We start from the raw sequence: 16,323 nt of genomic DNA on the forward strand, positions 1-16,323 counted from the left end.
ATGGCTCCAGCATAGGAAGCGCTGGATTCCTGGTGCTGGGGCAGGCCAGCTGGGCCCAAGACCAGTCTTTGTTTACTGGAAATGAGTACAATGGATTCAGGAAGGCCCACCAGCAGTGGCTGTTGGAAGAAGTATGAAATTGATGTTTCTGCTACATTTGGGATCTGAGTGATCGATGAAAACAACAAGATGAGATAAAAGTAGTAAAGTAATCTTCAGCTTTTATTTAACACTATTTATATACAAATAGAATAATCCATGGACCTTTTGTCTCCCCCCACTCGTGAGAAAATAGCTGCTAAATAATCCACTGTGTTCACTAACCACCAGTGGTGATTTATAAGACCTGGACATTCAAATTTGAAACATAATGGGTCAAAAAGAGGAAAAAGGCAAAAGATTTGGCTCAGACACACAAATATGTTGGAAAGTCTTCCTAAGTAACCCCTGACAAAACAGCACATCAAGCTGATGCAGATATGACATCAAAACGAACTTGCAACAGCTTCAATTACCAGCTGTTCGTCCATCTTCTTCTACTTAACCATTTCAGGGTCACAGTGGGCAAGAGCCTAACCAAGGTGTAAGGTTTTGCAAGGAGAAATGAGAGACAGACAACTATTCACACGTATGGGCAATTTAGATTCACCAAACTTAACCCCAATAACTGCATGTCTTTAAACTGTGGAAGGAAGCCAGAGTACCCAGAGAGAACCCACGCAGACATGACGTGAAAGGACAGCGCCAGGATGCTGGATTTAAACCCAGGTGCTAACCACCCAACCACTGTGCTGCACATTTACCAAAATATTTGTCAAACTGTTTGCTTTTTCTATAATCTTGAACCATTTAAACGTTTTTTACAAATGAAGATTACAGATAAACTGTGATTGTGACTTAATGATATATTTCAGTTACTTTAGAAAAAGAAATGTTGTTTAATGAAAATTACTCTACAGCCAATGAGCTCCATGCAAACGCATGGGTTGGACGCAGGTTCTGCCAGAAGACAAGCTAATAAATGATGCCGTACTTCAGGCATGAACATTCTAATAATCCAGTCATTTAGACACAAATCACGACTTTGCTGTAGCAGACTGGTTTTGGTTACTGTTTTCCTGATGTACCCGATGATCACACAAATGAAAGGACAAACACTGGTGAATGTGAAAGACCAAATTCTTGATGAAGTCTTTCACTTTCAGTGTCAACTAAATAAAGAACTTGAATATGAAATACAGAAATAATACCCATAATACAGTGTAAACTTGGTTTCAGAGAGCAAACTTAACCCAAGCACTTTACACTGGTGCTGATGACTGAGACGTTTGCAGAGTTTTGTTTCTCTGGCGACAGCAGAGGACGGTCACCGTGACGATGACGATGAGGACTGTTAACATGATGAAGCCTACACCAACCCATGCTCCAACACTCAAATCTGCAGAAAGAACGAGGGTCACTGTTAAATAGACTGGTTCTACCTGAGCACTCAAAGTGCTTTATACAACATGCCTCATTCACACACAGACACACACACACACACAGAGAGAGAGAGAGAGAGAGGGGGGGAGATCATTACAGTTTTTTACAGACGCTAGGACACATGTCCCAATACTTAGGTCACTTTTGCAAAACTCTTCACACAATCCTCCTAACTGACCCTCAGCTTGGCAAAGCAGTTCATTTCACATTCAAAATGCACTACAACTACCAAAACACTTCATTCACTAGCAAAGGTTGACAGCCGACAAACACACTTTGTCATCCACAAAACAATGACCTGAAAAACACTAACAACATGTAGCATTACACAGTGTTTTCCTGTGTGAAACAAGGACACATCTCTGTTTAGAATTTCAATATATGTTACTGGAATGAATCAGACATCATGCAGAATTCGTTACAGTTTTTTACAGACGCTAGGACACATTTCCCAATACTTAGGTCACGTTTGCAAAACTCCTCACACAGTGAGCACAACAGAAGTCTATGTGGGCTAAACTGAGGACCAGTTATCATTGTCTTGGCTCAAAATGCATTCAATGACTACATCTCTCAAATTTCATGAATCATCTTCTCACTCAGACACAACAACTGCCAAAAAGCTTTGTACGGACAGGACATTTTGCATGTGCTTATATACTGTTTTCAAAACTGTTACAGTTTTTTCTGATTGCTTAAACCCTAACTGTGATTCCTGTAGCACAATCTCTAAAACTATTCAGACTTATAGCAAAACCACTCACTGAGTTTACAAAACTAAAAGCACAAAAACTGCTTTGCACTCAGTTTGCAATTTTGTAACACACACTTTGCAAAACTGTAGGCACAATTCACTGCACAACACTCAATTACCAAATTTCCAACACACTCCTAGCAAAAGTATACACATGTATGGCTATCATTAACACTAATCTGCCAACTGTCTGGCACACTTTCACATGTGAAAACTTTTTTAGATAATTAGTTCACTTTGCAATCAGCCTAAGCACTATAATACAGGTAAGCTGTGTGTGCGGAGTACAATGGAGGGAGCAGAAAGAGTGAGAAGTAGAGGAAGCCGAGGAAGAGGACGTGGAGGTGAAGAAGTAGGATGAAGAGGATGACGAGGAGGAGCAAGAGGAAGACGAGGAGGGGGGATAGGAAGATGAGGAGGGGGGAGAGGCAGATGAGGAGGGGGGATAGGAAGATGAGGAGGGGGGAGAGGCAGATGAGGAGGGGGGAGAGGAAGGGTAAGAAGAGTAAGAAAGAGAATTGCTGATGACATCAGAGCTACAATAGTGGACCATGTAATCAACCGTGGAATGACCCTGAGGGTAGCTGGCCAACGGGTCCAGCCTAACTCGAGCCGCTACACTGTAGCAAGCACCATAAGGACATCTTGAAATGAGAATCGGTTAGTACAGTCACTTCGCACAAAGATTTGTAGCACTGCCATATGCCAATGAGAAACACACCAATACCATTGATGTAAAAATACTGAAATTGTTACTTTACAGAATTGCTAGATGACCAGATGCTGGGGCAGAGGAAGCATGTTCACTGCAGACCAAGTAACCCATAGAGTCATTATGGCGATTGCAAATAATCCTATACTTGGAAATAAACACTTGTGTTTGTTTTGATGTGTTTGAATAAACACCAGTACTTGAAGTTTGGATCCCTCTATGCTTATGGATCTATGACAGAAGTATGAGCTCACACTGACATAGCCTACCTTGTGCACAGAGAAAGCAAAAGCCAGATGTGTTTTATATTCATACCATCAGTGTGCAGTTGGCGCATTGTGTGCTTAGTAGATGATGGCTTGTGTGTACTGTTTGATACGGAAACACCATTTTTACGAAGGTGTGAAGAGTTAATCTAGCTGTGTTTGCTTTTGCAAGAGAACTACAATGTTTTGATGATTGGGTGACAGGTTTTCTTATTTGTGTGAAGAGTTTTGCAAAATTAGCCAATAGTTACAAAAAATGTGCTTAAGCAATCAGAAAAAACTGTAAACTCATGGTCAAAACAATAACACAATGCAAAACTTGAAAAGACAGCAAAATCCAACAGCAATATTTTATTGAAACATATTTTAAATCTAAAAATGCAGTTTAACCAGCCACAGCTGATTCTCATTGTAGATGAACATCTACACAGGTGTTACTCCTTCAATTTTTCAACTCCTTCAATTCTGGCAGCCAGAAGATTCTTTCCTAGGTGTGTTGCCCTAGATGACATAAGATCTGATGTGGATGAGAACCTGTGGCCAAATGGAGGAGACCGAGTAGATTAGCATTACTATTGTATGTGATTACTTAGTGCAAAAAAATAAAAATACATAAATATAAATACATGATGTCTGATTCATTCCAGTAACATATATTGAAATTATAAACAGAGATGTGTCCTTGTTTTACACAGGAAAACACTGTAATGCTACATGTTGTTAGTGTTTTTCAGGTCATTGTTTTGTGGGTGACAAAGTGTGTTTGTCGGCTGTCAACCTTTGCTAGTGAATGAAGTGTTTTGGTAGTTGTAGTGCATTTTGAATGTGAAATGAACTGCTTTGCCAGGCTGAGGGTCAGTTAGGAGAAATGTGTGAAGAGTTTTGCAAACGTGACCTAAGTATTGAGAAATGTGTCCTAGCGGCTGTAAAAAACTGTAATATTTGTTTATGTATTTTTTTATTTTTTTGCACTAAGTAATCCCAAAATACAAGAATTTGTATACACACCATCCACTGATACACATACAATAGTAATGCTAATCTACTCGGTCTCCTCCATTTGGCCACAGGTTCTCATCCACATCACATCTTATGTCATCTAGGGCAACACACCTAGGAAAGAATCTTCTGGCTGCCAGAATTGAAGGAGTTGAAAAATTGAAGGAGTAACACCTGTGCAGATGTTCATCTACAATGAGAATCAGCTGTGGCTGGTTAAACTGCATTTTTAGATTTAAAATATGTTTCAATAAAATATTGCTGTTGGATTTTGCTGTCTTTTCAAGTTTTGCATTGTGTTATTGTTTTGGCCATAAGTTTAACAGTTTTGAAAACAGTATGTAAGCACATGCAAAATGTCCTGTACGTACAAAGCTTTTTGGCAGTTGTTGTGTCTGAGTGAGAAGATGATTCATGAAATTTGAGAGATGTAGTCATTGAATGCATTTTGTGCCAAAACAATGATAACTGGTCCTCAGTTTAGCCCACATAGACTTCTGTTGTGCTCACTGTGTGAGGAGTTTTGCAAACGTGACCTAAGTATTGAGAAATGTGTCCTAGCGTCTGTAAAAAACTGTAAATCACATCCTGTCAGCCAGTCCCTTATGTCTGAGAAAGTTGTCACAGTGGATGACTCCACATATTTGGCACAGATGTTCAGTGCCCTCCTATTTATACAGCACTCGGAGTACACTAGCTTATGACCCACTGAGGCTGGGTGTGCCTCCTCCTAATCGTGAGCTGTTGATTTTTCACATAAGGCTCCAAGTGTTAACCACGATACTATGAAGCCAATGGAATCAAATCAAATCTGACAAAATACCAAATTAAGGTGTCTTAATTTCCAGCAGGGGGCAGCACTCTCCCTCTAATGCTGATATACACTGGTTGTTTATTACTCTGGTCTTGAGTACTTAAAGAGGAAGAAGCTGCAATTGAAACAACTAATAACAAATTTCAGTATGTATTCACCAAAGCTGAAATAGTTTACAGAGTTGCATGTAGAATATGTGTACCTTGCAGATTGTCCTGGGAACTTTCTGTGCACTGCTGCATGCTCCAGGATCCCTGCTGAGTGGCTTTGGGTCTGGATCTGATGAACGTTGCCACCATGAAGCAGTAACTCTCTCCTTTATCCAGCCCCGGTATCACTTTCATACTTGAGTTTGATATCTCATCTCTCTAAGGGGTAACAGCAGGACAGATTACTGTCATTCATCTGTAAACATTTAACCAACTAACCAAGCAGACATTTGGATGTTTGGGTCAAGTCTTCATTTGACTGATCGTAAGACCAGGCCCAGCAGAAAACAGCTAGCCTACACACACAAATGCCACATTGTTGTTCTTTATTTCAAATTCTTAGAGCTGCAGTTCTGGATTTTTAGAAGATGTCCAATTACATTGGTAATACTGACCAGTGTTGAATGAAACTAGCCATAGGCCCTAAATCTAAAGGCCCAGATGAACTTGTTACTAACTAACTAACTAACTAACCCACCCACTGTGTGGGTGCCTGTAGAATGGGCTGACCACACTAAGCAGAGAGGGACCCATAGTAAGGCCCATTGCTAGCCCATATTCTTCGTGTGAGCAAGCCTAACGTGGAGCACTAACAGAATTACATGAAAAAGGTGTAATTTTTTCAGTTTAACAACATAATTTGCAGCTCATTTCACTTTTAGCGTTAACATCAGATTACCTTTCCTGTGCTTCCAGACTTGTAGTAGCGGATCTTATAATTAAGATCTTTTTTGAAAATGTCTCTGATGCTGAGCTGCTTCCCACGATCATAAATGGAGGTTAAAGGATCAGTGATGTTCACTATTACTCTTCTGTCATCCAATGGCGCCACAGTGAAACTCACAGCACTGATGTTACCTGGGGACAGGACCAACCAACAGTTATGCTGAGACTGCCTGCAAAGGTTTATTCATGCGCTAAAAGTCAGTTCAGTTAGTTTACAACATCATTACTAGAGCGAGTGAGTTTTTGAGTGGATGGGTGCTCTACTAAACATTATGCAGAATGCCTGATTGGTGCAGGTATGGTAGCCTTGACATTATGGGCTCAGCCACAACAGGGATCAGGATGCATGGATGACCTGATCAGGTCCAGGCTTTGATTGACATTAAGCTGTGAAGGCTAAGGGTGTGTGTGTGTGTGTGTGTGTGTGTGTGTGTGTGTGTGTGTGTGTGTGTGTGTGTGTGTGTGTGTGTGTGTGTGTGTCATATATAACCTACTCTCTCTATAGGGATTGAACCTGGAAGATTGAGTGTGAGGGAGTTCATAGTCCATGTCCATGATTTCTGTTTGAACATCAGCAAAGTAGGCCCTGTGAAATAGGGACACAAAGAATACATATGCTTTGGAGGCACATTCATCTGCACTTATATAACACATTACGAGTCAAACGTTTGGACACACCTTCTCATTTAGTCATTTTTCTTTATTTTCATGACTATTTACATTGTAGATTCTCACTGAAGGCATCAAAACTATGAATGAACACATATAGAGTTATGTAGTAAACAACAAAGTGTGAAACAACTCAAAAAATGTATTTTAAATTCTTCAAAGTAGCTGCCCTTTGCCTTGATTACTGCTTCGCACACGCTTGTCATTCTGTCGATGAGCTTCGTAAGGTCGTCACCTGAAATGGTTTTCCAACAGGCTTGAAGGAGGAGATGATGAGAACTTGTTGACCTCATTCTGCCAACCTGATTTCTGCACAACACAACTGATGGTCCCAATCCCATAAAAACGGCAAGAAATTCCACAAATTACTCCTGACAAGTCACACCTGTGAAGCGAAACCATTTCAGGCGACTACATCATGAAGCTCACCGAGAGAAGGCCGAGGGTTTGCAGCTCTGTCAACAAAGCAAAAGGGTATTTATCAATGGTTTTTTTCTTGCTACATAATTCCATATATGTTGCTTCATATGATTTAATGTCTTCAATTTGTAAAGTAAAGATAAAGAAAAACAATTAAATGAGAAGGTGTGTCCAAACGTTTGACTGGTAGTGTACATATAACTTTTCTTGAGTAAAATCACAGAGCACAAATATTGCTGACAATAAGAAAAAAATCAAAAGTAAAAGTATAAAGTAAGCTCGATGTAAACCTACCAGATGTGTTTAAGGGTGATGGAAGTGTTCTTACCTATCCGAGGCCTTGAGGGACTGAGTCAGGTCACATTCTGATGCTGATATTTGGATACAATTAGGACTTTCTTCCCAGTCAGCATCTTCACTGCAAGTCACACGGCAGTTACTGACATGCGCTTATGAAAACAGTTTTTAAAACTCAATGGAAATGTTCCGCTTGACATGTCTGGATTGTGTTGTTTTTTGGCAAGCAAATATTTCCTCCTGTACACATAGTCATGATATATGCAAGCAATACATCGAGGTTAATTCACTTTTTCAGTTATGTATTTGAATCACTCTATCACTGTGACTGCCTGCCTGTAGGTGTGAGCTCTTTCTTTAGGTTCTAGGTGTTCTTCCTCGATGACAGATGCAGGACACTTGAAATATTTAGTCTTCCCAGCTCATGGGGCTCTCTGGCTCTCCCTCGCCACCTTGACTTCCCATTGAACCCCATGAGTTGTATGATCTTGTTAAAGATGTTCATTAGAAACTAACATAGTGTTGTGTCAGTTTAGGACCAAAGCTGGGAAGGCTCGTAAAGAATTGACCAGGTAATCCACGGGACAACTGCTGCCTAAGCGGAAACCGTTAGCTGCCCCACATGTGTCAGGAGTATTGGAACGGCTGAGACGCATTTTCTCTCAAACTTAAATGTGCTGTGGGCCACTGCGGGCACTGTCATCTCATTGGAGGGCCACTTTAGTGTTCAAGTAGTACAAAAAACCCAAACAAACAAGAAAACACTCACAAACATTTCCATTTTTTTTTTTAATTTCAAATATTGTATAACAAGGTAAAACTGCAAATGTTTTCCCCTCACTCTTAACTAACCGAAGCCTTTCATTGAACTACCAAATAGACACACTGGTACTCTCTCTCTCTTGCGTTATATTTCTTCATGTCAATATATGGGCCAGAAGTAGGGGTGACGTGGGCCACAAGTGGCTCTATGGCTTTCAAACCCCAAAACATACTGCGCCAACAATTGGTCCGCCCCAACGATCTGGTCCCACAGCTCAAACAGAGTAATCTAGTGTTCACCAAACCTGTTCAAAGGGCCACAGGCCCAGAAGCAACCTCCGACGGGCCCTGCCTGCGGCAGAAACGCAGAGTAAAACAAATAAACCACACAGCTGGCGAGATAATCTTTGAGAAGATTTCAGCTTTTTTTGAGGACAGTGGTAATGAAGCATGTCTGTATGCTTGTAAATGGGCTGGTTCTTATATAGCACTTTTCCACTCTCACTGAGCACTCAAAGCGCTTTACACAACTTGTGCATTCACCCAGTCACACAAGCACTTTATCTAAGGTTTTAGTGCTTGTATCACTCCGATGGATGCATCGGAGGGCAACGTGGGGTTAATATCTTGCCCCAGGATATTTGGTATGTAGACTGGAGGAGCCTGGGATCGAACCACCACCCTTCTGGTGAGTAGATCATCATGGCTTCATCCATGGCAGGAAAAGTGAGTGGTTTGGCTGCTGCACCTCAAACCTTTATTGCATTGTGCAGCAGATGGTGTTGTGCGCAAAACTAAGCACAGAGCTCAAAACAACAATGGACAGTGTGATGGCTACAATTGATTAAAGCCTCCAGCACTGCTTATTCCACATGCTGCTCTCAGAAATGTCTGCTGAGCACCATGACCTGTTATTGCACAATGATGTCAGGTGGCTGTCCAAAGGCAGTGTGCTGGAGTATTTCTGTGATCTCAAAGAGGAGAGCACAACTTTCCTCTGCAACAGCAGGCAAAAAAACAGCAGAAACACATTTGAACTGCATGAGGACAACAGCTTCATGGCCAGTGTCTGCTTTCTGAGCGACATATTCAAAACATGAATGACCTCAATGTGGGACTACAAGGCAGAGGCAAAACTGACACTGAGCTTGTGGAACAGATGCGTGCACTCCAAGCCAAGCCGAACCTTTCACCACCGACTTGAGCACAGGCCGGTTGCTGCATTTTCCAGGGCTCTGCAAAAGCATCTCATCTGCGGCACAAGTCATGGATGTGATGACTGATTTCACTGCGAGGTTGAAAGAGAAGTTTTCTGGTCGATTGGATGGACTTGCTCTACGCACAAAGGTGATGAGTTTTGCCAGAGACCCATTTAGTGTTTTAACAGAAGGGCCAAACAAAACAAATGTCAGGTTACTGTAGACTTGTGTACTGTTGATTTAAAACAAACCTGCATTCCCTCAGTGTGCAGCAGTAAATGTTGTATTCATATGTGTTACTGCTATGGGTTTGTGCACTGATAGCTTTGATAGGATTGATTGTTCTTTTTAAATTCTGTTAAATGCACTTTAAGATGTGTCCAGGTCACATAAGTATGAACTTTATTTTGAAAGGGAATTGTCCAAATATTTTTTATTTTTTTATTTCAAATGTGAATAAAAAAAGTGTTGCTACTAGCGCAGGCTCTCTTCAGCTATAGCTCATTTATATGTTTTTTCATGTGCATGTGTGAAATGTCACAAGATTTAAAAGGGAAAAAATAATAAACAACTTTTTTTCAATACATTTGTGTTGGTTTGAAACTTATCGTGATCTGCTGCTGACTGGCTGCTAAACAATATCTGGCCCAGATATATTCCTTGGTTTTAAAATCTGGTCCAACTAACTTTATAGCCGTGGTGTACACTGTTGTGCCAGGAGGATTGCCGTGATTTACACACTGCGGGAAACCAAAAAACATCTGGATCCATTTCAGTTCGCATACCCGTCAAACTGCTTGACCGATAATGCATTTTCAACTGCCCTTCACTCAGCCCTCACACACCTGGACACGAGAGACTCATGTATCAGAATGCTGTTCATAGACTTCAGTTCAACATTCAACAGGATCATTCCACAGGAGCTCAGACGTGAACTGGATCAGCTGGGGATCAGCACCTCGCTCTGTAACTAGTTGCTGGATTTCCTGACAGGAAGAGGTGATCGTGGCTCAAGAGTTGGGTATTCGTCTTGTAATCGGAAGATTGCGCCAGCTCGGACAGTCTCGGTCATTGTGTCCTTGGGCAAGACACTTTACCCTACTTGCCTACTGGTGTTGGCCAGAGGGGCCGATGGTGCAATATGGCAGCCTCGCTTCTGTCAGTCTGCCCCAGGGCAGCTGTGGCTACACCTGTAGCTGCCTCCACCAGTGTATGAATGCGAGAGTGAATGAATAGTGGCATTGTAAAGCGCTTCGAGGGTCTCAAAAGTGCTATATAAATGGAATCTATTATTATTATTATTATTATTATTATTATTATTATTAAGACAGCAGGCAGTACGGGTCAGCAGCAACACCTCCAGCATACGAACGCTGAATACGGGTAATGGAATACATCCAGCAACCAAGCTGCTCTCAGCGTCAAAGACTCCAACCTAAAGAAACACTTCAGTGTCTTCGATGTACTATTGCTGTGATTTATTACTATTAATGAAGGCTGCATTACAACCTGCTAGCTGCAAATAATCACGTGCAGCTCTGAAAGAAGACAGAAAGAAAACATATTACTAATAAAGAAATAATTTTCTATACAAGATCACTGCAAAAAGTGCAGCCTCACCTAATGTCCCCCCTACTGTTGCTCATTTTATATTAAGATTTAGAAATCTAGTTGGTGTTACTTTCAGAACTGCTCGTGGTCACTTGCAGCTAGCAGGTTGTTAATGCTGTCCATCAAGTCTAACAGTCTGCAGTCTATGTGTCATGACCCCACGGTGTTCAGCAAACTGGACCTGCGAAACGCTTACCACCTGGTGAGGATCCGGGAGGGAGATGAGTGGAAGACCGCTTTCAACACTCATATCGGACACTATGAGTATCTCGTCATGCCCTTTGGCTTAACCAATGCACCCGCGGTCTTCCAGGCCCTTGTTAACGATGTTCTGAGGGATTTTATTAATCGATGTGCTTTTGTGTACCTTGATGATATTCTCATTTTCTCTAAGTCCCAGGCGGAGCACGAGAGTCACGTGAGGCAGAACCGGTTGTTCGTGAAAGCGGAGAAATGTGAATTTCACGTTGACACGGTGGCCTTCCTTGGCTATATCATCTCTCAGGGGGATCTCAAACCTGACCCCGAGAAGGTCCGGGCCGTGGTGGACTGGCCTCAACCGCCGAACCGCCAGCAACTCCGACGGTTCCTAGGATTCGCCAACTTCCACCGACGCTTCATAAAGGACTACAGTAAGATCGCCTCACCTCTCACTGCGCTTACCTCTCCCAAAGTTCCTTTTCAGTGGGACCTCTCTGCTCAGGAGGCCTTTTCCCTACTAAAGGAGAAGTTCACTACCGCCCCCATCCTCCGTCAGCCCAACCTCAGGCAACCGTTCGTGGTGGAGGTGGATGCTTCGGACTCTGGAGTGGGAGCAGTTCTGTCTCAACGATTTGAAGGTACGCTCCATCCCTGTGCATTCTTTTCTCGTCGTCTCTCACCCGCAGAACAGAACTACGGCATCGGTGATCGGGAGCTGCTAGCGGTCAAACTGGCCCTGGAGGAGTGGAGGCACTGGCTTGAGGGCGCGGAACACCCGTTCATCGTGTGGACCGACCATAAGAACCTTGAGTACATCCGGTCCGCCAAACGCCTAAATTCACGACAAGCCAGGTGGGCCCTCTTCTTCACAAGATTCAATTTCACCATCACTTACAGACCAGGGTCGCGCAACGTGAAGCCCGATGCACTCTCCCGTCAGTTTTCCAGTACGGAAGGAGACTCCGATCCAGAACCGATTCTTCCAGCTACCTGTGTTATTGGAGCTGTCACATGGGAGATCGAAGCTCTCGTGCGCGAGGCCCAGGATACTGACCCCGACCCGGGGACGGGCCCCCTGGTCGGTTGTTTGTCCCTGCTGCTGTCCGACCTCAGGTACTCCACTGGAGCCCGCCGCACCATCACCTTCCTCCAGCGGTTTTTCTGGTGGCCCACCTTGGACAAGGACGCCAGGGAGTACGTTATGGCGTGCGCCACGTGTGCCCGGAACAAACGTCCCAACCGACCACCCGCCGGGCTTCTTCAACCACTCCCCACGCCAGGACGGCCATGGTCTCACATAGCGCTGGACTTCGTTACGGGGCTCCCACCGTCATCCTGTAACACCACCATCCTCACTATTGTTGACCTCACCTGTATATATTCGCACCTGGTGTCTGTGTGTGTAAATAAAACGTGAACTTTAGTGACGGTCTGACTCCGAGTCCCTCCTGAGCCTGACACTATGAACTAACCAATGGTAGCTCGGTGGCGAGTAGCCTTCAAATTTAAATTCAAAATGTATTTGTGTAGCACATTTAAACTGGGTTGACCGAAGTGCTTCACAATCGGCTAAAAACAAGAGAAAACAACAGAGAAACACAGATAAACAAGAAGACAGTGAATTAACAATACAAACATAAAACAGGCCTGATGGTACTCATACTGAACTCAAATTAAAAGCCAAAGTAAAGACGTGAGTTTTAAGACGCAATTTAAAAGACTGAATAGACTCTACAGTACGAATCTCCTCTGGCAGATTCTTCCAGAGTCTGGGCGCTGCTGCTGCGAAGGCCCGATCTCAAACGAGCCCTCGGTTGTGCTAAGAGCATCTGGCTAGATGATCTCAGTGCTCTTTTGGGGTCATACATGTTGAGGAGTTTGTTTAAATAACTAGGCGCCATATTATTTAAAACTTTAAAAGTAAGTACTCTTAAAATCAACACGATATTTTACAGGGAGCCAGTGTACATCTGCTGAAACTGGAGTGATGTGTTCATACATTCTAACAGCTGTTAAAAGACGTTCAGTAATAGTAATAAATCACAGAGCAGTAGGATAAATAGCACGAGAATATATCAAATAATCACACTGAGTAACTTAACAGAATACATTACAAACTACATTTTGGGTCAATGTACTCTGTAATCTGTAGTGGAATTTTAAAAGTAACCTTCCCAACACTGCTCCCCAAGGATGTGTTGAGCCCACTTCTCTTCACTCTGCTGACCCACGACTGCACATCATCACACAGCCTCTTCATCTAATTTGCAGACAACACAACTGTGGTAGGTCACATCAGCGACAACGATGAGACCTACTACCGGCGTTAAGTTACTAAAAGAGTTAATAGTGGTTTCCCTGAATGTGGAGAAGACTAAGGAGATCATCGTGGACTTCAGGAGAGCTCACACCATGTATGCTCCACTAACCATCAATGGTGCTGCTGTGGAGAGGGCAAGCAGCACCAAGTTCCTGGGTGTGCACATCTCAGAAGGTCTCTCTTGGTCAAAGAAAACAGCCTCACTGGTCGTTTAAGCCCAACAACAACTCTACTTCCTCCACAAACTGAGGAGGAAGAGCCTCAAAATACCCGAAGTTTAAAGGTATCTTTGAGGTTCAAAATGTGTGTGTGTGTGTGTGTGTGTGTGTCTCACCGTGAGAACCTGACAGTGTATGTGTAGTCAGAGGACGTCACACTCCAGCGAAGATGTGTGGTGAAGTCCAGAGACACCCAGTGGACGTCTTGTGCTCTGGGGACTGAGTTCACGTCTGTGAATAAAATAAAACATCGTCAGTATTTTCCAGTTTTCCATGACTCCTGCTTCCTGTTTTCGTTGGGTTTTTGTGTTTGTTTTTATTTTACAATAACTGAATTGAATGAAGGATCTTAATGAACCATTTATTTAAGCTGGAGAAAATGATGACAACTCCCTCAACATCTTCATACTCGTAATCAGAACCAAATTAAAGTCTGCGAGTCAGCAAAGGTGGGCACAGGTCCAAAATGAGAGTTTTACATAACAGAAAGTTATACATTTTATAAAATCATAAAGCGAATGCATCTGTTAAAAACTGTAGTGGAAGATTTTGTTTAGTTCAGCATATTTAGAAAATCCCCACATCTGTGCACCGTCATGGAATGGTTAATGAGTACTCCATTACTAATATGTTTTATTCACAGACGCCTTTCAAAACACTCAAGTTTACAATACAAGCAATTCAATTACAAGTCACAGTATGGATCAAATAAAAGTTGGAAGATGTCGTAGAATTAAAAGTCAGTACAACAGAGTTTTCAGACTGAGAGCGAATCAATATTTCAAACATGGTGGTGGGAGAGCTAAAGATGAGGGGCAAATCGGTTCAAGGCTCTGAAGCCCAGAGGGGGTCCGATGAGCAGATGGCATAATGACAATAAGCGAGAAGGAGGATCTCAGAGTACAGGAAGGAGAGGTGATGCGATGAATATCACATTATTACACAACGGTACGTGTTCCTACCAGACGAAGCTCAGTTTGTCACTGTTTAATTTAAGAAAATTAGCAAACAACCAATATTTAATTTTGCATAAGCAGTCAGTGAGAGCAAAACTTGATGGAAAGCTAGATGCCATCAGAGTAAGAATAAAAATGCAAAAGCAGTTTTCTTTCAAATGTGACCAGAAACCCACGGGACCATCCCACTGCTATTTTCTAAATATTCTAAATTTCTTTCAGATTCTCTGCAATATTTCAGAACATCTGTAATTGTTGGACATTTTACTGCATCATAATACCAAGCATGAAACTTTAAGTCCTGTGTAAGATGCTTAACTCTTCTGTCTGTGTTCTCTATCAGATGAAGTAGAGCCTGCTGTGTTGTAAGGACTAAACTTTGATATGTGATATGCTAAAACTGAAACGAGACATGACACTGGTGTCTAGGTAAAATGTCTAACACCAGTCGCCTCTGTCTGTCTGTCTGCCGATCATGTGCTGTGTGTTTTACCTGCAGTGGTTATGCCGAAGGCAGACAGAGAGAGTCCCAGCCAAAGCAGAGTTTTTACAGTTGCCATGTTAGTACCAGCGTGTCCTTTCTCTGTCCTGATCTGTCCTGATCTGTTAGCTGAAGAGAGCAGAAGGAGCTGAAAAGGATTGGTGCCGCTTCCGTTCAGCTGCACACACAAGGGTAATGGGGTGGGGTATGCTGATCCTTCCCACATGTTTGCCTCAACATTGGGGAATGGGGGAGGAGATGTTCTGAAACAATTTGCTCAATCCGAACTGTTTTCCTTCTTATTCATCCCCTTTACGACGTTTACAGGAATTGGACTGCGATCGTGCAGTGTGCAAACCTTTGCAAAAGAATGCTTATATTTACGTTTAACCTGTCTTATCATGAAGTTCTTCTTTGTGGAAAGGAATTCGCCTGCACTCCACGGTCTGTCTCTTCAATGGTGTTTTTGTGAGTGCACGCAGTTTGATGCCCTGTTGCCTTGACAACTAATAGGCTTTGTGTGAGTGGTTCAGTTTTACTAACTTCTAGGTTGCCGGGAAACTTGTTTCTTTCTAGTTTCACTCAGCAGCAATGCATACAAATACCACACAGTACAAAATAGGATGCATTATTACAATTTTTGCTCAGTCACTTTGAAACATTTCCCAAAACACTTTTAAAGTTCTCAGCAGTGAAGACATATTTCCATAAACATGTATGAAATACACTGCAGCTCACCCAGAGCCTCAGTTCATATTTTAAAGTCACATGTTTGTGTCAGTGAAAAGGTCACTGCCAACAAAATTAAAGGTTTAGAAATGTTGTAAGAATAATTTCTCATCTTCCAATTTCACAGTCAGGTCCAAAACATTTGCTACAGTATACTTGAGCTTGAAAAAACCTGTTAGGGATGACTGGATGTTATTGCAGCAAATACTTCTCCTCACTATGGAACAGGTGAAGAACCAGCAAGTACACATGATTCAGTCCACTGCAGTGAGATTTATGTGTTGGGCATTCAAAAAGCTCTTGATTCATCAGGACAGAAGGTTTCTTGGCAGGATGAAGGAGATCCTGCCAAGAAACATGAAATGTAGATTGTTCATTTGGTAGAAATGTTAATAATGTATATTATAATTCCAACAAAGCTTCATCTTGGAATATGACTGGCAGCTGTAAGTCTGACAAAATGTCAGCATATTTAAGTGCATATAAATGCATGGTTAT

General features: G+C 42.3%; 1 protein-coding gene across 1 annotated transcript; it reads right to left on the bottom strand.

The window, feature by feature from the left end:
* Positions 1–201: 201 nt before the first annotated feature.
* On the bottom strand, positions 202–15,327 carry LOC146688399 (tissue factor-like). The gene is made up of 7 exons (XM_085439611.1): positions 15,109–15,327; positions 13,776–13,890; positions 7,380–7,469; positions 6,457–6,548; positions 5,916–6,094; positions 5,230–5,395; positions 202–1,438 (listed from the first exon to the last, which is right to left on the bottom strand). The coding sequence occupies exons 1-7, from the start codon at positions 15,320–15,322 to the stop codon at positions 1,302–1,304; spliced, it is 993 nt and encodes a 330-aa protein (XP_085295737.1). The 5' UTR covers positions 15,323–15,327; the 3' UTR covers positions 202–1,301.
* Between the last annotated feature and the right edge of the window lie 996 nt (positions 15,328–16,323).

The sequence above is a fragment of the Copadichromis virginalis genome, linkage group LG18 (genome assembly GCF_057382275.1).
Source record: "Copadichromis virginalis isolate Kocher_CV1m ecotype Utaka linkage group LG18, C_Virginalis_male_GT1.1, whole genome shotgun sequence".
Classification (NCBI taxonomy): Eukaryota; Metazoa; Chordata; class Actinopteri; order Cichliformes; family Cichlidae; genus Copadichromis; species Copadichromis virginalis.